General features: G+C 42.2%; 1 protein-coding gene across 5 annotated transcripts in view; it reads left to right on the top strand.

Moving 5' to 3' along the window:
* The first annotated feature begins 2,669 nt into the window (after positions 1-2,669).
* CARM1 (coactivator associated arginine methyltransferase 1) overlaps positions 2,670-24,965 on the top strand; it is a 212,864-nt gene continuing 190,568 nt past the window's right edge. For all 5 annotated transcript variants that reach the window (XM_085600664.1, XM_085600660.1, XM_085600662.1 and 2 more), the window contains exons 1-2: positions 2,670-2,849; positions 22,285-22,410. In XM_085600664.1, coding sequence (XP_085456790.1) covers positions 2,708-2,849; positions 22,285-22,410 — 268 coding nt within the window. In that variant the 5' untranslated portion in view covers positions 2,670-2,707. The remainder of the gene's footprint in view (positions 2,850-22,284; positions 22,411-24,965) is intronic.

Here is a 24,965-nt window from a genome sequence, read left to right as displayed (position 1 = left end):
AGTTACTGAAGAGTAAAAGCCATCACTGGGCTCTGCATCCCCTGAGTGTGCTTCATTACTTGAATTTAAGTGAATATATATATATATATATATATATATATATATATATATATAAAGTATTCCGTAGAACAGCTGCAAATGTGACTCCACCACCGTCACAGCATACACGGACCATAGATGAGTGCTGAATTATTTTATTCTGTGCAGTTTTGCCACCATAACGTTTCGGCCCCTCCGAGCCTTGATCACATGACAACATGAACCAATAAAATCATGGCTTTTTAAGTGACTGTGCATTCAAACAAACGATCATGTGACTGCTTGAAAGGAAATGAATGAAAGACTTAAAAGTTGGTCTGTACAAGTAATAATAGTTATAAAACATCAGTAAAGGTAATTAAATTGTAAATAAGTTAAAAACCTACAATATAGAATATATCATATAATCATATATTGTTTACATAAATCTGATGTATGTGCAACATATGGCAAAACATGATAGAACATGTGCAAATTTCGCAAATGTGCAAAAAATGGCGCTATGAATGGTAATTCATTGTAAATTCAGCCAGCATAAATGGGTACATCCAATGTGGAGAGAGAACCTCTTCAGAGTAAAGTTGCTGTATGATTTGGTTAATCAACTAAAATGAAAATCCTCAATGAACAACAACAATATATATACCACCGAATTTATGGGTATTTTTCAATAAAAATATGCCTTACTTAATGTAAACTTAGCATATAAACTGATCTTGTCACCTTGTATGTTGCCCAAATGTCTACATTAACATTGAAATAAAATATGTACGGCGCAACTAAAGATGTTTTCTGTACAGCCAATTGTTTTTTTTTTAACCAATGTCAGGTCGGTTTCTTAAATGCACGTCCAGGCGCAGAAACAAACATAGACCTCAATGGATGCTTGAAGAATTTATTGCAGTTGCATTGGTCACGGTAACACGTTTCAGCCGCAGCCTTGATTTATAAGATTTGTGTGTGTGTGCATGTTCTTATGGCATGTTTGCCAGTGGTTTCAAAACTTGGATTTCACAGAAAAAAATGTCTTGAGAGTATTTACCGTAATTCACAGTGCTGAATTCATTTCCATACCTTTAGCTTCCCTAAATAAATGTAAATGTTATACATAGCATTTCCTCTTTGTTTCAATGCTGGTTAACAATGACAGGCTACTCTTAGACAATCAATCAGTCCACCTGGCAAACGTACCCTTGCGGGCCCATCCTTGGTGCAAGCATCTGCCAGTGTATCTTCCCCAGTCTGTTGAAATAAACAAGTAAAACATAGAATTTGTCGGAAACAAAGTTACACTGTACCACATTGCATTTATTTTCTTTCTTGATATATGTCCTGTTAAACCTACTCTATAGGGTCAATCTACTAGAAAAGAAAAACACACTTTAGAATGCATGTTTTAAAAATCCTGAGAATGTGTATTTACAATGTGATTTACAATAACATCAAATGTTGCATAAAACACATTTAAAATATTAGACATTATAGCCAACAAATACGCACATTTCTCGAAATATTGACAGACATGGCTGCACTTTTAGGCAAACAATGGGTACTAAATGGAACAAGTACTAAAATCAATTAATAAATCATGTAATATAAAAAACAAATAATGATTTAGGTGTAATATAGACATATATCACCCTCTCTGGGTTTATGTTACCTGTTATGTATTCTATCTATCTATCTATCTCTATATATATATATATATATTTTATTGTTTTGCACTTTTTCGAGTGTCAAGCATTCATACAATAAACTTTTAAATTCATCACCAACTCGGCTGTGAAGGATCCTGCATTTTTGCTGCTGTATCAGTGGTCTGCGAGGAGAACGCTGTGTGTACATATATAGGTTCATTTGAATGGTGTAAGAATTTTTCTAGACTCAAAAACGAAGTGAAATTTCAGGTCTAAATGAAGATTTTTTTATTGTCAGGAGCAACTGGTTCTTTGTTGATATATGTATTTTAAACAATACATAAAGGTGTCATGAACTTTATATTAATAAATATTGTATTTCTGTAAAATGTGAAAGTTTTCATTGGTTGCCAGATGGGGGGGTAACTTTTTTTTAAGTATTCATCATTTATTGATCCGTTTTTAGAATCTTATCAGACCTCTCTTTATATAGACATGATGAAAGCCTTAATTATTCTATAAATGTTCCTAGAAGTCTTCGGGATATGCATATTTAACTGTAATTGCCCAATAAACTGCGTGCTGAGTGGCTTTTATAACTCTAATTGTATTTTTATTTGGCTCGCAACAGAATAATGTATATTATAAACTATACGGTGATAATGTAAACATATTTAAAGAAGTAAATAAAATGATTTAAAAAATGAAGATCATTTTGAAGCATTGAGAATGTTCGTCATAGCTTGACTGCAGAGGGGGGGTGGAGAAGCATAAATAAACTTCATGTATCCTCTTCATAAAAGAGATTATTTTGTGGACTGGGTTGAAGAACTATTTTGCCCTCAGTTCTCCGAGACCTACCTGCGCTCTGACTGTGGCCTGCCGAACAGCGGCCTGCAGTACCACCTCTACCCAGCAGAGGTCGCGCACGGGTCGCTATGCAGTACTCCAGGTTTCCGGCGGTAGCGCTGCGGCCGCGGTTTAAGGCCTGCCCCGTTCTCACACACGCCCCCCGCCCGGTCACTCCGAAGATGGCGGTGTCTGTGTTCCCCGGCGTGCGGCTCCTGACCATCGGGGACGCCAATGGCGAGATCCAGCGGCACGCCGAGCAGCAGGCTTTGCGGCTGGAGGCCCGGGGAACCCCCGAGGCCGCTCTCGTCGCACTCTACAACCGTAAGTGAGGGGTCTCGAGATCGCTGGGGACCGGGGGTGGGGGACACGCGAGTACGGGGTCTTTGAGGCCTACAGCCTGGTGAACGTGAGCAAGCAACGCTGGGGATCTAGGTCCACATATCCGGGAAGGGATAGAACGCGAGACCGGTGAACTGAGGCCTGCAGCCCGAGAGCGCGGCATGTGTCATGCCGGGGGCTAGTAGTAAACCCACTACGGAGCTGTGAGACCCAAAGGAGTGATGCACAGCGGAGAAGGGATCTAAACGAGGCCGGAGATGATGGGCCTTCACAAAGGGAGGCTCCTTGTGCTGGAGTGGAGTAGAAGAGGAGCGGAACTTTGAGGTAGGGGGGTGAGGAAGTAGACCCCATTAGTTTGTACCTTAACCCCCTCCTCTCCCAACCAGACAACATCCCGTCGTAAAAAGCATCAGTGAGGGATCCCCACTGACATTAAATGGTGGTACAGATTAACTTTCCTTTGCAATACGTTGGAGTGAAACAGTAAGATAGAGGGCCCATCTGTAAAAATCAATTGTTGACCAAAAAGGACCATAACAATTTATCAGGTACTTTTAAAGAAGTCTCTCTTCAGCCCCCCCCCCCCCCCAAGAAGTTTGTCTGACCCACCCTCCAATGAGAGTCTGCACCCCAGGGACTGTCTCATCCACGAATGTGGCCCCCCCTAAGAGCCTGTCTAAACCCCCTTCCTCCACCACGAGAGTCTTTATTGTATCCCTTACCAAGAGTCTAACCCCTCACAAAAGTCTGTCTGACTTACCCCCTTAGTCTGATCTTGCCCCTCGAGTTAGTGCCATCCCCTTAAGGGGCCTGATCTTCTATCCTCTCCAACCATTTCCCTCTCTACAAGAGTCGGTGTCTAATCGAGAGAGCCCAGGTTATTCATTAATTGTGCTCAAGATCCCTACTAAACATTTAAGTGGTCAAGTCTTCTTCCACCTTTGCAAAGTGTTTTGTTGGTCTTTTGTGATATGAGGACCTGGATAGCTGTTGTCATCTAAGGCTGAGTGTGGAAAACGCAGGTAATAACTCTAAGGTAGTAAGAGGAGTTGAGGGGTATCGGGAGTTTACTATTTTGATTCTTCAAGATAGTAAACTTCTGTAACCTGGTCTTTAGTTCTTTAAATTGAAATGCAGGTGTTGACACCAGTGTAGTAATTGAAATAAATGCTTGGGACGAAAGTCCTCTGTGCTTCTTTGTGAATATGTCCGCTCTGCCTTCGTATTTTTCAGAACAACATTGTGTATCTTTCCCCTAATGAGCTTGACCGAAATGTGAGTCCACTGAGGGTTAGCAATTTTAAACTGATCGAAGATGTTGGAGCTATGCTTTAATGTCAAGGTGGCATCCATAGTGCTCTCCCATTTCTGGATGTGTTCTAATGCCCTCATTCGAAGAGGATTGCAAGACTGACAGTGGTAGCGTATTTCCTAGTGTGGTGCACAGACCTTTTTTTTCTTCTTTAAGTTGACCTCTGTGTTGGTACTGCCTTCTGGCTCCTCTTTGCAAAGTTATGTCCAGTGCCCTATAATTTGTGTTGATTGCTTTAATCATGTCCAGCATGTGTGAAAGGCGCCTTTGTTGATTGTTGTGTGACTTTAGTGTATATGAATAGAGTGGTTGGGGTTGCGCCCAAAGGACTGCATGCGTGTTGCACAAGATGATGCTTAACAGTATGTAGAGCCGGTGTTGTTCTTATAGTCCAGCCAGCCCACAGTTACACAACTCATGGTCTGTTTAGCCTTGCGCAATGAAGCAAATGCCTGTGACCAATATCCACTCCCTGAGGAAACTACTCCCAGGCAGAGCCTTTTCTCATCCACCTGAGTCAACCTGCAGCTGCCTAGTCACAAATGGAGAATAAGTACCGAGCCTCCTCAGCCAGTACTTTGTTCACCGTTTGGGTTGTGACCAAGGAGGCCTGATCCCTAGGAAAGATGTTAGTCTCATGAGGTTGAACTACTGCTTGGTGGCCACCCTTCCTCCATATGAGCCTTTGTCCAGGATGCCTTCAGAACTGCCTTGTTGCTTGACCCTTGAAAAGGTAGTTTAGCTGCTTGTAACGAGAAGCTGAACACTGTATAGCAGTAGTGACTGGAAGGTCCTTGGTGCAGGATATCTCCATGGACTGTTACTTCCCATGACCCACAAGGTCTCACCACCCATCTGCCCAGGAACAGGCACATCACCCAGTTTGAGCAAGCTGCACCTTGTTTGAAGAGGCCATCGTGTTTCCAGGACTGTAGTAACCTGCTTCCTAGCTACTCTGATTCTGAGATCTCTCCGAGTTATGGTATGGTGCAGATCCCTAACCAGTAGGCCACAGGTCTCTAATGTGTTTTGTAGCTGCCCAGCCACGGGAAAATATCCATCATGAACAACAGTTTCCAAGATACAGACTCTTAACTATAAAACAGCCTGCATTCTCTCCAAAAGTTCTATTAAAGGCTACAGTGTTCACTCACACCTGCACCCCAGTGTAAAGTTTATTACAAAATAGGCCAACCAATACGAAAACAAGTATGATAACAATCGTAGTACTTTATAGAATTCAGACTTCATAATATTGTCTGGATATTTTTCACTCCATTGGAGAGCTAGATCAGTGTCCCTGAACTTAAAAAATGATGCACAGTTAACAGCACGACAGAAAGCATTCTAGTCTGTATGTTGGCGGTAGACCAATAAATATAACTGGCCAAAATCAGTTGATCTTAGTTTCGTTATCACAACCACACATCCTTTAGTCCCTGTTTCTGTTAAGTTTTCACAGGTGAATGCCTCCAATATATGCATAGAAATATTGTTTTTTTGCTTATTACAGCTACTTTTCAGATTTCTAGACGCCTATAACTTAAAAAAATGACGTAGTGCAAAAAGTTACTACAGCTGAGGTTTGACATCCGTGTCTGTTGCCGGCCAGCAGTCAATGTGAAGGAAAAATAAGAGAACTATCACAACTGCTGTTTAAACGGTGAAAGAGAAATCTGCTTTTCTGATGCACCTTTCCTTGCACACAAAACCCCGAAACCAGTCCCAGGGTGCTTGTTTCCGATCCAGGTAAGACCTGTCTTGGTAGTTTGGGCTAGACTGTTCCCATGAGGCACAGGGTCAAGACTGATTTGCATATATCTGGGTCTGAACTGGGGTGGCAAAGTGAGCTAAAGAACGATGTTGGATACAACCCAAATCTGTGACTGGAGGTGAGTGTCTTAAAAGTTTCAGCGCTGTGTCCATCTCCTTTGTTCGCCCTAAGTTGCCAGGGTATGCCAAGACATGGGTCCCTTTGCTTACTTTGTCACCGATGAGTGTTACCCCAGGGAGGACCTGGCTTGGCAGTTCGGGCTGGACTGTTCCCATGGGGCACAGGGTCAAGACTGATTTGCATATGGCTGGGTTCAAACTGGAATGGCATGGTGAGCAAAAAAACGATGGATTTAGGCCCAGATCTCTGTACTGGGGTGAATGTATGACATTGTTCTGCATTCTGTCCATCAATTGTTGTTTTTGCTTTTGTCACCCCGAGTGGGAAGGGTATGCTCAGACGTGAGTCCCGTGCTCTCCATGCCACTGGAATCAAGCTATCCTGGCTGAAAGCCCGAAACCGGTCCTAGGATGCTTGTTTCCAGTCCAGGGAGGACCTGGCTTGGCAGTTCGGGCTGGACTGTTCCCATGGTGCACAGGGTCAAGACTGATTTGCATAGGGCTGGGTTCAAACTGGAATGGCATGGTGAGCAAAAAAACGATGGATTTAGGCCCAGATCTCTGTACTGGGGTGAATGTATGACATTGTTCTGCATTCTGTCCATCAATTGTTGTTTTTGCTTCGGGCTTTACTGTTTCCATGGGGCACAGGGTCAAGACTGATATGCATATTGCTGGGTCTTAACTGAGGTGGCGAATTGAGCTAAAGAACTATGATGGATTCAAACCAAATCTGAGATTGGAGATGAGTATCTGAAAAGTTTTAGCTCTCCGTCTGACATCGCCTTGTGTTTGCACAAACTATTATTATGGGGGGGGGGTGGGCACTTTTGGGAGGATTATTATTTTGAACAGCTAGAATTCATTACACAAAAGCAGAAAACTGTCTTCCTGATACAAGCATCTTAACTTCAAGTGTTTGTGAAGGGAACTTAATTTAAACCGCTTATCATACATTTTTGCAACAAATGATTTGCCGCATACTGGCTTGTTTACGTGCATGGTATTTATTTCACATTTATTCCCAGTTTGTGAAACCAAGCCATGTCTTTCAGATAAAACGAGAGAGCAATAAATTCAACTTTTTTGGGCAAAGGGTAATGGTATGACTATGTATTTTTTGTTCAAAAATAACCTTTGCTGAACATTAAAAGGATATTGCAACTCGCTCATAAAGGATCTCTGCCTTTGGCTGCGTGCTGTTATATAATTAACTTGTTAGAGACTTGCAATATTCTTATGAATGGTAGAGTATATTTTATAGTGTGTATGTGTATGGGGATTTCACGATTTTTTGCATAACTTCTACACTATACATGTATTAATGCATTTAGTTTGTAATCTTGGTATGAAACGTCTGAGATACCATTGATATTCCTTGATTAGGGATTTTGTGAACTTTGTGATATTTTGAGGAAGTTTTGGGTGCATCTTAGCAATATGTATGGTCTTGCTTATATGATATGTTTGTGTGTGAATGACGGAGACCTAGTGTGATCTACAGACTAGCATATGTGTAAGTATTCTATCATAGTTAGCCCATTTAGCAATCAATGATCAGAAGAGCATTGGGGATTTTGGAGATCATGTGCTTGGTTTAACTAATGCTTAAATTATGCTTCAAGGCCTCCTAGTAAGATCTAACATTGATGGCTCAGCTTTGTAACTAAGGTTTTAATATTCTGCTAATTTCTAGTTCTTTTTATATTTCTTTTTTTGTAAAGACGCAAGCACTATTAACGCTGGAGACAATAAAAACTAGTGATACTTATGACTTTTATATCAATTAAAATCAGTATTTCCCCTCTGAGCGATCCATTCCACATTTTTGATTTCTAAGAAATGTGAAAGTATAACCTATGATGTGATTTAGAACAATCCTTTGGGTGTGGCACACGTGACAGGCTAGAAAATGTGGAGAAGTATTTTGCTCCACGTGTGTGTTTTTGTAGTCGATTTACCCCCCCCCCCATTTGATTTTCAGTGTGTATTCGGACATGGTCTCTACTTTTCAGATGCTCTATGATAGTGCCTATGATTGCTAGATCTTCTTTCTTTTGGACTTGTTTTTGAAAACTGTCCTCTTTCAGTGGTTTACGAACATGTATACAAAGTAGCAAAATAAAATCTTGCTACATTAGCGTACTGTAACTTTTCAACTTTGTGCCTCCGCCTTAGCTGTGTGATGGCGCCACGTTGTGCAATTACGGTTTGCCAATATGCTTTTGAATCTTTCAAGGCGCTCGAACAGAGTTTGCGGTGTGGATATGTGTCTAAAGTACACTAATAAACAGGCTTAGGAAGCTGGGAGGATCAACACTGAACAGTTGATCTTTTAGTTGAAAAGTAGTCTCAATGCTTTCTTTGTGAAGTTTTCCTCGGAGAAGTGTAGTTTTGGATTTTTTAAGTTGCAACAATTTTAGGTACTGGAAAAGGAAGCTTTATGAAATTGAGAAAGAAGACTGCTTTTAAGTGCCAGATAATTTGAAGATGGTAATGTTTTCTCTTAGAAAGTCTTTTTGGTAGTTAAAAAAGTCCCTGTAATTGTTGTAAAAGACAACCTAAATAAAAAACCCATGGCAAAATCTTTTCAACATCACATCTGTATTAGCGCATAATACCCCATTACATAATGTGATGGCGAGATGCGAGTTAAGGTTAATGGAAGGATACAGGGGTTGGGAGATCAGCTTAAGGTCTTCCCTTGGCTCTCACCATCACATTGGGTAGTGCAGTATTGTATGCTCGAACGTTGGTTATATAAAATAATTTGTGCTGGTAATGAAGTTAAGGTTGAGTGAGAATAAGTGGTGTGTAGTAAGGTCAAAGTGGTACTTCAGCTTGTGAATTTCATGTCCTTTGAGAATTTGTGTTGTAGCATAGCAACTAGGGCAACCCTTTGCCAAAACACAGAATAGGCTATCAGTATCCATCTGGATAGTTCCAACAAAAATAGGGATTTTAAACTAGTTAGGTTTTAGTATTCCTGTGAATAAGTAGACTAAATAAATTCGTAGAATACATTAACTGATAAATATGTTATCCTTAAACTTTGTTTTGCTAGATAAATTGCAGTTATTTAGACAAACAAATGAACGGAGGACCTCAAGATTTAATATCTTCAAATAATGGAATTGTATTAGGAAATAAACAAAACGTATTCAGAAACCACAAGGGTGCTATGTGCAGGTGATAGGTTACAGTGCGTTGCTCACTCAAGTGAAAAAAAGTGTTGAACATAAGGAAAAAGAAAGGTAATTATTTTTGTGATTCTGGAACAGTAGGGATTTAGATCCTATCAAATGTTCAAGTCCGGGTTCAAATAATGGTCTGCATAGCACAGTCTACTTGCAAGAGCGTTAGACTCTTCAACCCCTTCAAAATGTTTTGTATTTAGTCTCCTTTAGACAGTGTTCAGGAGACACTTGTTTTCCGTACTGGAAGGGGACATTATCATCTAGAATTTGTCTGTGAATTAGACTCTCAAACAAATTGTCAATTCAAACTACAAAGAAAATAGTGTGAGAGGTGTCAGAGGGTCAGTATAAATCTACCATAGAAATAGTGAAAATGACGGTGTTGGCACAGGGAAATAACCCTGTTTGGCAGATCAGATTGATTTTTAAGATCCAAATTTAGAGACCATTTCTAGAAGATGACTAGTTTCCAATTACACTGTGAAAGTACCTATGACAACTCAACAGCTTACAAGCATAAAATGCTTGACGAAAGCAACTAAAGATCTGCCGTCTGATTACACTATTAACAAATGTTCTTCCCCTGGCCATAGGTCATCTTGCATTATGAGACTTATGCAATTCGGTGGTGTTATAAATTGTAAAAATAAAAAAAATACAATGGAACTGTAATTGAAGGGAAACAGTAATAGGCCAACCTTTGTACCCGTGCCGCAACCTGTCGTGGACAAGAGGCTGAGAGCATTTTAACAGCAGTACACTGAGTGGCATAAAATATGGCCGTGAATGTATCTGAAGATACTGTGAAGTCTGCCCAACCCAGTCCTATGTGTAGGAGTAAGCCAGCCTTGTAGTAGAAAGCGGGTCTTGTCTTTGTGATGGTCTACAAAGCTTTGGGTTTGTGCCTATTCTACCACCTCAAGTATGGCCTTTGACACTCTAACTTTTTTTTTTGAAGAGCTGAATGGCGTCTCTCGAAGTAAAGTTAACTAATGGATGAAGTGGGCTGACTCACTGTGCTATAAGTTGTAGTGAGGGGAAAAAACAAGAATGACTTAACATGCCAACTGATCTATAGGGTTTGGGCTAAAGTCTCTATGGTTAAATATTTTTTAGCTATATAAATATACATTTTAGTAAAATCAATTGGTTTTGCCTAACACCAGATCTAACAAGTACTAGCAAAGCCAATGGGTCTTGCCTTTGAGATCTGTTGACCTTCCTAATGCCTCTTAGCCATACTGTACAGCATCCGTTATGCAGGCTTGACTAGTTTTGAAACAAAAAGAAATAAGTAACACCTGAAAAAGCGAGCAATGTAAGGACACAGTAATGTGTCCGTTCTAGGGAGGGGGACGACAAACACAAGGAAAGGCCACTCACGCCAACTAATAATGAAGCTACCCAATGGTGAGCAACGGGCGGGCTCACTGTAATCTAACAATACTCTCGCAGCAGACCCCACAGGGGCTGCTTAGTAGGTGAAACCTAAAAATGACACACTGCATACTGAAGGTGGTGGAAGGTCTTGTGCACCCCTGGAATAACACATGCCATGTGAATAAAATACTTGCTGAGCAGCTGGTCTGGCGTATTACTTCTGTACATATGCTGGTGAGATTTCTGCTATTAAACCTGCTGTAAAGATGGATGTGCCTACCCTGCATGTCACTTGTTTCAATCCGGGTGAATTTCTTGCTGCAGAGATCTGTGTGCAAACTACTGGCAAGAAGCTGGGAATCGGGTAAAGCTAGCCTGGCGGCTTCTGTAGTGCTTTGCAGCGATCTGTGCCTAGCTGCCCCCTGGCCTGCTAGAAAGCGCATAGGGATGCTCAGCCATCCGTTCATTCCTTCGATGAAAGTGAATGAGTGCCAGCATTTTTTACGACATAAAGCCGCCAGACTTTCGAGGAAATTGCTGTAATCTGTATCCACGGCCTGGCTTTAGTTTTACGTTAAGTAATAGGAGCTTGGGCACTGGCGCCGTCCCGTCAATACGTCTTTGCTATAAATTATTTTTCTTACGCAGAAAGAGGGGGAAAAATGTAGCCGTTTTTTCCCCTTTCCTTCTGGGTCCCAAAGTCGAAAAGATTCTTATGCATTCATCCAGCCGTTGTCCTCGCCTCCCCGCGGCTCCGCGAACATCTGCTCCCCCATTGAACCCTAACAAAAGGCCCTCTCCCAGGCTCGGCTTGGGATGGAGAGCAATTTGCATTTAGTAGAATTAAACCGGCGACTTGAAAGATGCGAAGCCGCAGCGACCCTTCACCCTTTTCTGCTCAAGGCCTTCATTGAACTGTTCCTGCTCCGGGAAATCGAAGACCTGCTCTGTTATTTCAAAGCTTTATTTACAGTTCGCGAAAATGAACAGATCTAGATGCCTCGGATTCGAATATTTTTAGATCAAAGCTTTTTTGTGTCTCTAATCTTTGGTAACTTTCAGATGGAGACCAATGTTGTAACCCTTAAATTCAAAAGGCAGAAATCCAAAACCTGTCCGCGTAATATATTGTGAAATAATGGGGGGATGGGTGGTGGGAAGGGGTGGGGTTACTTCTGCGACCACTAGAAGTGGTATTTTCTAGGTTCTGCCGTTTTCTCTTCATTCTACCAATGTATTTGCCCTCGAACAGCATGTACCCCGAAGCCACCAGTGTGCCTTCGAGAATATTCTAATAAGACGCAAGGCAGCCTTGTTCATCCATCTAGGGATGCATCCTTTGAAGTACCTGTCTGGTTTTGTTTCCGTCAAAAGTGAATTGCGTCTCTTTTAGTCGGTAGGGGAGCAATTTGAGTTCATGCTCTTTGACTAGCCTGAATAGGTTCCAACATTATTGCCAGAATGTGTGATCCGAACTAGGAATTGCCACACGGAAGTGCTTCTAATGAGAGATGCAAGTACATATAACTCATTACCCCCATGGTAATTTGCTGTCTATTTTTTTGCACATAAGTTCGCGTTCTAAATGGGTTCTCATTTTGTGTAGGTTAAAATATGTAAACGTTATTCAAAGGAAAGTCAATTTTTTCTTTTTAAACCAATCTTTAAAGTGTTTGTAAAAAATATAGTAGTATGCCATATACTTTCAACATTCAAAAATCTAAAGTAGTTTACATATTTGAAACTGCACAGTCATGAAGATTATTTTGATTGTGGAATCCTTTTGTTTTTTTTAGGATTTAGAGTTTACTATTTCAGGTTATAACATGGCCATTATATAATATTTGCTGATGTAATGGTTTTCCATTGAGTCTACCATCTTGTTTTTGTGCTGTTTATTGGGCCTTTTGTTTGGCACGCTAAAGCACCCTGTAGTTTTTCAACCTGTTCGGTCCATTGAGTAGGTTGCCTTTTGTGTTTTTAGGTCTCACCTGACCCAGCGCATGCACTGGTCTGGCGAGACTTATTGAGAGGGCTCCAAAAAGTGCTAACAGGCGCACCCTGCTTGACCGCGATTACTTTCACTCTCACAGCCGCTTTGATGTTTGATCGCGATCACTTTCACTTTTGCGGCCTTACGGCTGCTTGGCATAGCCAATAGGTCTCCCTTTTGGGACCTTATAAGTATTTAGTTATGCAACTGTTGCATGGCTAAACACTTATAAGGTCCCAAAGGCGAGACCTATTGGCTATGCCAATGCTTGTTTAAATAAAGACTTCAAGCAGATCAGTGCATTGCTGGAACCAGCATATTACAGTTTCGAAAACCTCTCAGATTTCCGAAGTGTAGAACATTCTTCTAGGTTGTACGAGCACTGTACATGAAGGCATCTAAAATAATGTATGCAAACACACTCTGTCTTGATTGAGGTAGAATTAGGCTTATCATTTTTCCTTTTTTTTTTTTTTTTTTTTTAGTCTCCATTTAGAAAATACTGAGCAATTTTCAGTGAAGTAATCTCCTTTCGTTTAAACCTTTTAATATAGTTAAATTTCCACTGAGTAATGTGCAATTGAGGCATTTCGCTTCCATTACTGTCATAAGAGAAACTTAACCGGTTAGACGTACTGATGTAGAATGCTGCAAAACAATTCGAACAACTTCCTCATTGAAAATTCATCAGTATTTTACTGATGAACAAAGACTGAAAATAAATCTATATATTATGTGAGTATAATAAAAGAGCCTCTGGTGAAGATCCTAGAAATGCTTAAACTCTGCAAAATTGTCCTCAAAATCACCATACTGGCCAGTGGCCTGTAAGGCTAAAAAAACAGATGTTGGATGTTTATAACATCTTTGTTGGTGACGCACCTGTTTGTGCTGCCTCATACCATACTACTGGAAAGTAGTAATAATTAATGGTTCTGGCCAAGGGGTATGGATATGAGAAGTTACATGTAATATTTACAAGGCATTGCACGTGTCTTCTGGCTTACATTTCAGAACCGTTTTGCAGCGTTAAGAGCTGTGGGCAGGTGGTAAGGTGTAACTCTCTTTAAAATAGTGTGGAGTGGGGAGGTGAGGATAACAAACGGTGACCAGGTCAGTGAGGTGGTTGGTTTAAAAGCGCATATAGTGGGGTGACTGATAAGGATACATTGGCTTATAAATCCTTGTCACCTGTAGCTAGTTTACTATCTGTTCATAGTGGATCATGCCAAAGGAGCACTCTGGCTTGAAATTCTTTAGGTGGTACTTAAATCGGTTTTGCAATGTTCCACATTTCTAGTCAAAATCTTGTCTATCTGTTAGTTAAATACGGCGGCAGGGACCAAAGCTTTGTGCAACCCATTGGGCAAGACAATTGGTTATGGTTTGAAAATCTGTTTTTATTATCTCGGCATAGTTTTGCAGATAAAAAAGGGAACCAGTAAATAACGTTACCGGCAATCTTTTTGTCTTTGGAGTGCTCTGAGGTCCATTTTGCTGAGCGGTGGTGAAACAGTAGATCATACTCTCCATTATTAAGAATGAGCACGCACGTAGGACATGAACAGCCTACTCCAAATCTCATTGGTCCTCGCCAATCAGATTGAATGCAGAGTAAACATGAGAGCTGACACACCTCTGCATGGTCTTAATCCTGGAAAGAGCACCCTGTGGTGCATCAAAAATCATTGATTTGATTGATTGGACTTGGGCTTTTTCAGGACGGAGTACCAGATTAGTCTTTAGGATGTATGAAAAGGACTTGATGATCTTCCACCAGTAAAGCCCTTGCATTGAAATGCTGTCACAGATGTGCTGGTATTGATCACAGGTGAAGCATCTATGGTTTGATAGACGTTTTTGAGATCGTCCAATGATATACTAGCTTGTTGCTGATGTGTTTAGGGGGGCACATCATGTTTTTCATTTTGAAGATTAATATCTCGAGGATTACCTTGGAAAGAATGTTGGTTTTGCCTCTGCTGTAAAAGTTGATTCCTTGAAAGGGGTCCATTTGTTCTTCCTCAGTGTTATGGAACCTTGTCTTGTCAACTAAGATTGCCTTGTGTCTTCTGACTGCTTGTGGAGAGACTCTCTTTTCTGGTACTTTTTTTTTTTGGGGGGGGGGGTTGAAAACTGTCAGATTTTCATCAGAATTTTTTGGCCTCTTGGAAAACCAACATTATGTAAATTCACCAGCCAGAAATTGCCCGATCTGTTCTCCATTGAGTATTTTGACCATAATCTGGTATATCTGCAGCAAGCACCATACAGTCTCATCCCATCATACGATGCTCGTTACACGTAGTCTCTACACAGTGCTAGGTTCCTTTGCAGGTTGTACCCACGTATGTGCTTCTGGCCTAGAACTTGCCATTGTTCAGGAAAATTGCCCATGACCTGTTCAGTGAACACATTCATCTCAGTCTTATTCTCGCCCACTTCCTTGTGCACACATTGCTAGGTCACCCCTGGAGCAGGGAATGAATGAATGAAAACAGGATTTATAGAGTGCACAGCTACTCCGAAGAGTGTCCCGACACTGATTCATGGGTAGAGACAATTAGCTTTGAGAAAAGACAGGTTTTAAACTTTTTTTGAACTGCTTTTCAGATTAATCTAGACGTAGGTCAAAGGGAAGTTTGTTCCAAGCCAAGGTACCTAGGTAAGAAAAAGAGCATCCCCCTTCTAAGTAGCACCTAATTCTCGGTACTATAGCAAGTGCCCCAATGGAGGAACGCAGATTTCTATTGGAGAGATATGAATGTATTCTGGACGTAAGGTAACTAGGACCAGTACCATGCAAAGCTCTATAGGTAAGTAACGGAGTTTTAAACAAGATGCATTTCCTCATCTGACGTCAGTGTAGGGAGAGCAGATGAGGAAGTCTGAGCTCTAAGCGGACGCTTAAGCTGCCGAGCAAGTGCATTTTGTATCATCTTTAACTATCTACTATGTACTGGGGGAGGCCAAGATATAATACATTTATCTAGTCCAGTCTGGATGTAATAGGAGCTTGGATGGCTGATTTCTAGCTGGAAGGGAAATAGAGTGCAAAAACATTTTTAATGTTCATAGCACCGCAAAACAAGGCCCAACCAAGCTTCACCCCCAGGTTTTGACCACTTCGGATTGTGGGCCTTAGGGAGGGACTCTATCCTGCCAAAGGGTCTGCCAATCCGCGGATACATTTTGGCAAAAGCACAGGCCCTCTGTCTTATCAACATTGTACTTCAATTGGTTCAGGCGCTTCTAGTGGAAGACAGCTGCTAAGTAAGGTTTTATTGACTCCAGTGTAATATTTTCTTCTTAATTAAAGGAGAAGAAAAGCTATGTGTTGTCCGCGTAGGAAATTTTGGGGCCATTTAAAGTTTCCGCCAGGGAAGCCAGTGGCGCAAGGTAGATGTTAAATAGCGTGGGGCTCAGGGCTGAGCCTTGAGAGACTCTAACAGTTCTTGGGTGCCAGAAGAGAAACAAGGGTGTTCATACCGTCTGTTCTCTATTCTCTTATAAAGACTTCAACCCTGTCAGTGCAGGACCATTAATATCGATAGTCTGATGGCGGGAGAGGAGCCTATGATGAGGTACCGTGTCAAAGGATGCTGATGGATCTTAATCCCTTCGCCTACAGCATTTTTGATAAGCTCTGTAAATTCAAGCAATGCAGTTTCAGTGCTAAAGTTGGGCCTAAAGCCTGATTGACTGGGATAGAGGAGGTCGTTAGTCTCTAAGTAACGTGAAAGGTGCTGGTAGATCAATTTCTTCAGCAACTTGGATAGAGCAGGCAGCAAAGAATTGGGCCTTTAGTTAGGCAGCACATTGGCATCTGCTGACGCTTTAACTCCTTCGACGCGCTTGATGGAACGGTTCCGTCATGCACGTCGGTTGGGCTGTGCTTATGGCGGAACCGTTCCGTCATGGCCCCGCCTGCGCACGGAATCTTCAGCGTGGCGCGGAAATCCGCGCCGCGCTGAAGGGGTTAAAAAAAAAAACAACATTTAATAAGGGGAGAATGTTAGCCTGCTTCCAGGCTGACTGATCAACTGCAGTGGTAAGAGAGTCATTCAGCAGTTATTGACCGTAAGGTTGATCACTTCAGCCCCCAAAGATAGAAGGTTAGGGGGACAGGGATCGGAGAGAGATCCTGATTTACAGCTGAGAATGGCCGAACTAGTGTTCTCCAGAAAAATGGGGTTGAAGGATAGTAATGAGCCTGCTACTGCTTTAGTTGGTTCAATGGAGATGGTTGGGTCTTGAGTCATGCAGCGGTGTTGTATCAAGGCAAACTTGAATATCCGGAATTTTGTTAACAAAGAAAGATGCCAGTTGTTTGCACCATTCAGCCGAAGGCTCCAAACTTCCAACAGAAGCCTTCTGTGAGATAGCATTTTTCACTGTTTTGAAAACTTTCCTGTGTTTATTATTGGCTATATCTATTAAACCCATAATAGTGTTAATATGCCGGCTTAACTGAGGCCTGGTATTTAAGAGCATCCATATAAAGGGCTTTATACTCCCCTTTATAGTCTTTGCACCATCTTCTCAACGTTTTTTCTGTATTTTTTGTCCAGTTTTAAGCTTTCCGTAAAACCAAGGTCCCGAGAGTCTATTACTGCAATGTTTACAGACCGAAACAGAGGCCAGTATTTCAACTGTATTTCGGTGCCAAGTATCGACTCTGGAGGCATCTCCTTGACATATCTGGAAAGTATAGATGCAGATTATTTCAAGGATTTTATAAGCTCGTTCCGATTGACTTTATTATAGGTTCTGCATGCATTGGGGTAGTGGCTTGTCTGGCCTGTTTGTCGGCCCAAGAAGTGGTGGACCACTTAAACGTAATTACAAAGTAGTCTGTCCAAGATAAAGGAACAGGATCTGACATTTGTAGCTTCATTAGAGAATACAAGGTCCATCATATGACCTGCCTGATCAGAAGGCTCGGAGATGAAGACTGAGGTCTTTTTTTAAAAAAATTTTTTAATTTTTTTTTATTGGTTTTACAAAACAATGAGGCAGACATCATACATCGATGTATAAGTACATACAGACATGAGATGTAGCATGACCTAGCTATCAACAACACAGAATAATATTCCGTACCAATGCTAAACATCCAAAAGGTGTCTCCCAATGGCAACTTGCAAGGATCCAATACCCGTAGAATTAAATTTTAAACGGCATGTCAATACAGGACATTTCCAGTAACCCAGTGTGTATTAGCAGGTTTGGCAAAGCGAATGACAGGTTGTGGAGGCCTACAGGATATACTACAATTAAAAACCATCTTAACAAAAAACTACAACAATCACCCTACCACCCCTCCCTCCCTGCATGCTCGGCCTCTATCAGCTACCAATAGTGTTTACACATCATCCACTAACAGAAGTGTGTGTCTTACGGCTTCAAGGACCGTCTGAATGGAACTATATAGTCCTGTTAAGCTATCTATCACATCCCTCAGGCAACACAAGGAGCCCAGGTGTCCCATACTCGCAGGTCAGACCCCCCTGCGATGGTCCCAGCACATCCTAGTAGGACAATATATCTATCGCAGCGTACTCTTCCAGCATTGCATACCAGCCTAATGAAATCTGTGTTTTTCGTAGGCCCCTAAATTCTTCCCTTTTCAATTCAGATCCTTCTGCTCCACCCCACTTCAACATTTCGGTGTGCCATTCCAGTAAGGACAGGGCTCTAGTGGCTTTCCATCGCATGGTTATGGCTCTTTTGGCCAAAAGGAGCGCCAGGTTCGCAAAACGTGGGGCAGGGTTGCCCTTCTTTTCACGGGGTCCCAGGCCCATTATACAGTATTCCAAGGTGTCATTCCGGTGCACCGGGGCCACTGCTGTCAATATCTTGCACACTGTCGCCCAATAATGTCCCAGTCTAGGGCAAGCCCAGACCATGTGTAGCAATCCCGCGTCAGAAGCATGGAACCGCGGGCAGTCGTCTTCCGCCCCCTGGAACATAGCACTCGACGTGTGTGGGGTTAAATATGCCCTGTGTAGTAACATCAGCTGAATAAATTTAAACTTGGGATTGTGGGAGACCTTCTTGGGGAACCCCAATATAGTGTCCCATTCTTTGGCCGTGAATGTACGACCCACGTCCCCCTCCCCACTCGTCGCGTAGCGGTTGAAACTAAGTCGCTCTCTCAACTCGAATCCCATGAGTGAGCCATTTAGTCAGACGAGCCCTGTTACCCATTAGGTACTGCATGGTAAGCAGTGTATCCGGAGGTGGTTCAGTGTCCTCAGGTGACCACGTGACGCGTATGTGTCTGGAAATAGGCATGTGCAATAGGAACAACGCATCCGGGGCACCATTGACATGTACAAACGTTTCATGCGACATCAATACACCCTCCGTAAAGAAATCTCCTAGTGCAGTGATGCCCGCCTCAGTCCACGCCTTCAGCGCACGACTAGAGGTTACCCCGGAACGTGTGGGAACGCCCAATAGCGGAATGGTGGGGGCATATGGTATCCTCCCTCCAGTGTATCTTACCGCACTCCGCCAATAAGGATAGCTAATTTCAGTAAGTGGGGCATCAGGGTCAGCGGAGGGGCTTGTGGTAGCAAGAGCCTGTGGATAATCCCCTTATCCCAGTCTCGTGATGACATGTCCAGCTCGTGTAAATTGCGACCTGCAAGCCAATATGCCACCCATTACAACTGGCTGGCATAGCAATACGCGCGTAGATCTGGTACCCTCATACCTCCCTGTTTCGCATGAAGTTGCAGCTTGGCCAGACTAATACGTCTACGTCCTGTTTCCCATATTAGTTCCGTCATCAATGAGTTCAGCACTCTAAAGGACCTCATGGGGACAAGTATCGGCAGGTTAGTGAAGAAATAAAGGAGCCGCGGCAAAAGCACCATTTTTGTGATGGCTACCCTGCAATTTAGTGAGGTCTTTTCCATACTGACCGTGCAAATTGACATTAAAATCTCCTAAACCCATAAAATGGGACAAAACGCAGGCCTACGTGGGACAGAGAATCGGCCAAAGAGTTCAGGAAGGAGCATGCTGGTCCGGGCGGTCTGTATATAAGGGGCCCTCCTACAGACTGAGGGTTGAGTGAGTGGTAAAATTCATATGCCTCTGCCCCTATCAAACAGCTGTATTCCCGTTTGTACAGTATGGCGATATCCCTGCCCCTACCATTAGGGTGATCTTGTAGATTTTATATCCCATTTTAGTTACCTTGCTGGCTGTACACAAGTGCCAGGTTTCAGTAATAAACAAAAGCAGAAAGAACAAATGATGGATGGAATGCTGAACAATGTAAACATGAACCCCCAGTGACAAAGATCTGAGTTTGCTCCATAATTTTTTTTCCTCGCCACCCCAGTTTGGACCCAGCCATTGGCAAATCAGTCTTGATCCTGCTCCTCGTGGGAACAGGTCAGCCGATTTGCCAAGCTAGGCCCTCCCTGGACCAGAAACAAGCATCCTGGGACCAGCTTTGGGGTATCGCTCATCAGCCTGGAAAGCTTGATTGCAGTGGTACCATGAACACCGGAACCACATCTGGGCATACCCTTTCCACTTAGGGCAGCAAAATAAAAAGGATTATTGAATAAACGCAGGTAAAATCTGCAAAAAAACACATGGGTTATTTCAACAAACTAAAAGCAGTCTGCCTCAAGCTGCGTGTCCACGCCCAAGTAAAGGGTTTTGCATCCAAGACTGCTGCTCAGGAATGTGCCTGAAGTCACCTTACATGGGGCACCAGGTGTGGGGAAGGTGCTGTGTAAATATACACTCGGATGCATCAAAGCTGCACAACAATAAACCAGAAAACCGGATTCACAAGTAAAATGCTACTGTTAAGGCACGGTACACCATACTTGCTGGACCGGATTGGGTAGAGTGCACGTCTGCATTAGTGTGTATAATCTGTTTTGCTAAAATTATGGCTCTGCAAACTGAGGCATGCTGACAGCTTGATGAAACAATGCAATTAATATATTAAACTACTAATACCTATGGCAGAATCTTGCAATCTTGAATGGTCAGGTGTTCACCTATAAACCATGTGCCACGGATTCATTGGCTGTAGGGTCAGAGATTCTCTGCCCTTTTCCCCTCTAGTTAGAGCAGATTTGATGTTTATCGATAAGTGTTTAGAAGCCTGCGTGGAGCTGGCCAGCTAATACTTGATTATGAGTTCTGCTTACACTGCTAGTACTTCTGTTGGGTTTGTCCTTTATCCAAGTAGATTGCACTGTTGCCAGTGCTGCTGCTGTTCTATGATGAGTGAAGCTTGAATGCTACTGCCCTTAGTGTGTATTTGTTGTGAGTGTTAGAGAAGCATGTTGTAATGTTAAGTAAAGCTTGCTTTTTATTCTGAATGTTATGTACCTAAGTTCTGTGAGCCTTGTGATGTAACGGGAGGAGTGTTCCACTTACTGGTCAGTTATCCACTGGCTGGAGAGGGAGTGCAGTGTTTTTGGTCATCTGGAATAGTCCACTATCAAGTCAATGTTTCGCTACCTGTTGATTCAGTAGAAAATGTGTCTGCTGGACAAACATGTAATATCGTTTTGTTTAGAATAATTGAGGATGCATTTCTCTTCTACCCTGTTCTGTTCTCACAAGCTTAGCTGTGATGCTTTTGTGTCCTTCTTCATGCCTAGATTGTCTTTATCACGCTTAACGTTTCCCCTGTGAGCTGACTATCCGGTAACACTTGAGGCCACCAGGCCTAAATATAGATGTTGAATAAGGACTAACTCATAGCAAGAAAAACGCAAGTGTTGTGATTCTAATTATAATGAGGAAGAAGTCTTATAACTATAAAAGGTCGGAAGTTTGACTAACTTTGCAGTTCTCTCCAGGTTGCACAAATAATGCACACAAGCTGCTTAAGTTAGTGTCCAGTTAGAGCTAATTTCCTGTCCAGCAATTGAGGTACATCCTTTGGGGGGGGGGCTCCAGCCCTCTAAGTCTTCGCCTCCAAAAAATGTGTTGGATGCAAAAATGCCTTGACTACCTCGCTCCGGTTTGGGCAGGTAAAACGCCTGTGCTCAAAGAAGAGTTAACCTTCCCCACCCATAAACTCTTTGGCTCAACAGTAGCGTAGGGAAGTAGTTCTTAAGAGGGCTATCAATTATTGTATTTTCCTGAGTAAGTTATTCCAATGGGACTAAGGCGTGAATGGGATTCTGTTGGTCCACAAAATCTCCTCGATTAGCCCTACCTAATCTAGCATTTAGGGACATCAATTTTAAGACATTTCTGTCCTATTGTGATGAAAGCATCAATTCAAACCTAATTTTCTGGTCCAATACATGTAAATCGGTGCCTCTACTTGCGCGAAAGTAGTATCTCTCCCTAATGATCTGTGATGGTCATACACCAGACCTTTCCAGACTTTGGAAATGGTGTGGACTTCCATTTACTTTTATGGGAATTGTATTCATACGCAGGTGATGAAATTTTGTTTGAAGTTAAATGGAAACAAACTGGTTCTTTCTTCACAGAGAGGTTGGCCAAATTTCATTTTGGCAAAGACTTCTCTGCAGGCGGTGCAAATCCTTGGATTGTTCGTCAATTCAGAAAATTATCTGCTGTATAACTGATTTCCGGTGCCTCACATGTGATCCTTAACTCATTTTTTCTTCTTCTTTGCAGATGAGGAAGTGTGTGTATTTAAATGTTCTGTATCACGTGAAACGGAGTGCAGTCGTGTTGGCAAACAGTCATTTATCATCACATTGGGCTGCAACAGTGTACTAATACAGTTTGCAACGCCGAACGGTAAGTAGGTCAGTCTGTGAAGGTGTTGGACGCTGTTTGAGAACCATACTCTGTGAAAGGACGCTGCAGTGCATTTTCATATAGCCTCCTGTTTTCAGTTGACAGACTTACGCTGCAGCACATACTTTTTTAGGTCTTGCCTACAACTGTAGTTGGAAAATGTTAGTGGACAGTACCAAAACTTACCTTGAGACTTGTCAGCCCACTGAATATCATTGGTTGGATTTCTTGTCAATATAATTTGCATACCTTTTATTATTTACGTTTTTTTTCTGTCTTCCGATTAGTTAACTTGTATCCTGATACTGCTTACATTCAGGGAACTACTTTCTTACAGGAATTGCAATGCATTTCTTCACTCTCACCCTCCTCTTCCTGATCCTCTATGCTGCTTGCTCCTCAGACCCTGCACTCTTTGTTGCTGTCCCATCGTTGCCTTCCCGATCCTGTCCCATCTCTTCTCCCAAGCTTCTCTGTTGCGCTTTTTCCATTGCATTCACTACCTTTTTTACCACCTCTTTCTGTTCTATGTTGGCTAAACATTTTGTTTTACAAGGTGCCACATGCTTCCTGTAAAGCGCAGTCATAGGCAAACCCAATAGTTATTGCCAGCCATGCTATAAGTATGACAAACAATTGGAAAACGTTTTATTCTATCTTTCAAAGATGGCCTCCATGTTTTAAAAAATATATATTTTTAAGTTTTATAGCCTAAAATAGACCTGTTAATGTCGAAGCGCTTTACAATACACAAAGTGTTGGGGCTAACGCGAGAACACATGAGCAGAGGGTAAAGGTTAATGAAGGCAAGAGGGTTACACATTTAAGCATTACTGAGTATTGTACAGAGACCCAGGACATTGAAGATGGGATACAAGTTCTTACAACTGGCCCTTGTGCTGGCAAAAAGACGAGTGGCCATTGGCTTGAAGGGGATAAGGGACCCCAGTTGCGAGTTGTGGGTGAGAAAAATTATAAAATGGGCCTTGGCTCAAGAAGTCAGGAGGATCAGACTTGATGATAAAGTCCAGGTAGACCTGAGCAGAGATCATCCATGATTTTCTCAGCTATGGTGAGGATAAATCAGAATGACGGACGCCTGTTTGCTAGGGTTGGAGCTTCTCTGGGGGTCTGGCGAGGATTGTTGCTAGTTGACGGGACCCCATTAGGAGAGAACCCTGGGATGTTGCATTGCCTCTAGGACCCACCCGATGGAGATATCCACTTCGATGGACGCATCATCCCCAGCACTGTCTATTGAACTGTGGACAGTGGTTGACACCCACTGGGGGATATCTGGTTGATGTATTCAAGGTTGGCAATAATAGTCTGAATTACGATTTTTATTTGATGGTATCTAGTGGAGAGAATGGGGGAGGGATAGGTTGTGCGACGACAATTATGAGGATATGCTACTGATTGTTCTATGTACAAGTGTTCTTATGAAAAACCAACAAATAAAACTGTTGAAATTGTCTAAGCATTCGACAGTCTGCACTAGACCAGTATGCAACATATAGAGGATTGAACTTTCTGAACTGGGGCAGATATATTGACTAAGGCCCAGAAGTAATGTGTAACAGATGCTAACTCTAGGCATTAATAAAATGTAATTAAATGATGTTGAACTGTGTGATAGTTGAGAGTATAAAGTCTTCAGTGCCGGTGGTGTCTGAAAAGCAATATTTCTGTTGCTTTTTTAATCAATTACAGGATTGCACTGTCCTGATATCTGGTGACATAGAGTTCCTGAATCTTGAACACCTCCTGAGAAGGATTGCTTCAGTGCTCTGGATTTTGTCACACCTAGAATTGCTTTATTTCGGATACAGATTAGTGTGAAAGAAATGCTTGCTTCACTGGGGAGCTAATTTATTGAAAGAGAGACTGGAGAAATATGCTTGCATTTTCTTGTGCTGGAGACCAATTGGGCAGCCGCATGAAGGATTGATTTAAGGGGGGTTTAAGTTTAGATTCGTAATTCCTAGTAGTAGGGAGTTGCTATAATCTATTCTTGACAGGTCAAGTGCCTTCACCTCTTGTCTGAAATCGTTTGACACGTCTTAGCAGTCTGAGCTGAGAATGGACTCCTTTTGCAATGTTGAGTATTTGTTCTTGGAGGTTTGTGTTTATCAAGCATAAATCCAAGTAATTTTGTAAAGTCAACAAGTGGGGGATTGTTTCTAAGAAGCGCGTTTTGTTTTAGCCAGTTTTGGTTGGGAATGTTGACATTCGGGAAGCGATTAAGTGTTTTTTCTTTTGATGGGCTTTAGGTAATGCAAAAACATCCAAAACTGGATCTCGTTGAAAATTTTGGCTATCGTTTCTGTGTCTCCTGGAAAGGTGAATCTTTATGTAGAGTTGTGTCATCCATATAAAAGCGATAGTTGATCTTTGAATGTTTTAGGATATTAGCAAGGAGGGGTTTCAGGTAGAGGTTGACGAGAGTTGGTGAGAGTATTGATCCTAAGTGACCCTTTGTCAGAGAATGGCGATTAACCAGTTGACATGCAGAGAGAAAAGACAACGGAGGCTAACATTATGCAATGACCTTT

This window comes from Triturus cristatus, chromosome 4_2 (genome assembly GCF_964204655.1).
Source record: "Triturus cristatus chromosome 4_2, aTriCri1.1, whole genome shotgun sequence".
In the NCBI taxonomy this organism is placed as follows: domain Eukaryota; kingdom Metazoa; phylum Chordata; class Amphibia; order Caudata; family Salamandridae; genus Triturus; species Triturus cristatus.
This window is presented reverse-complemented; position numbering and strand designations above follow the sequence as displayed.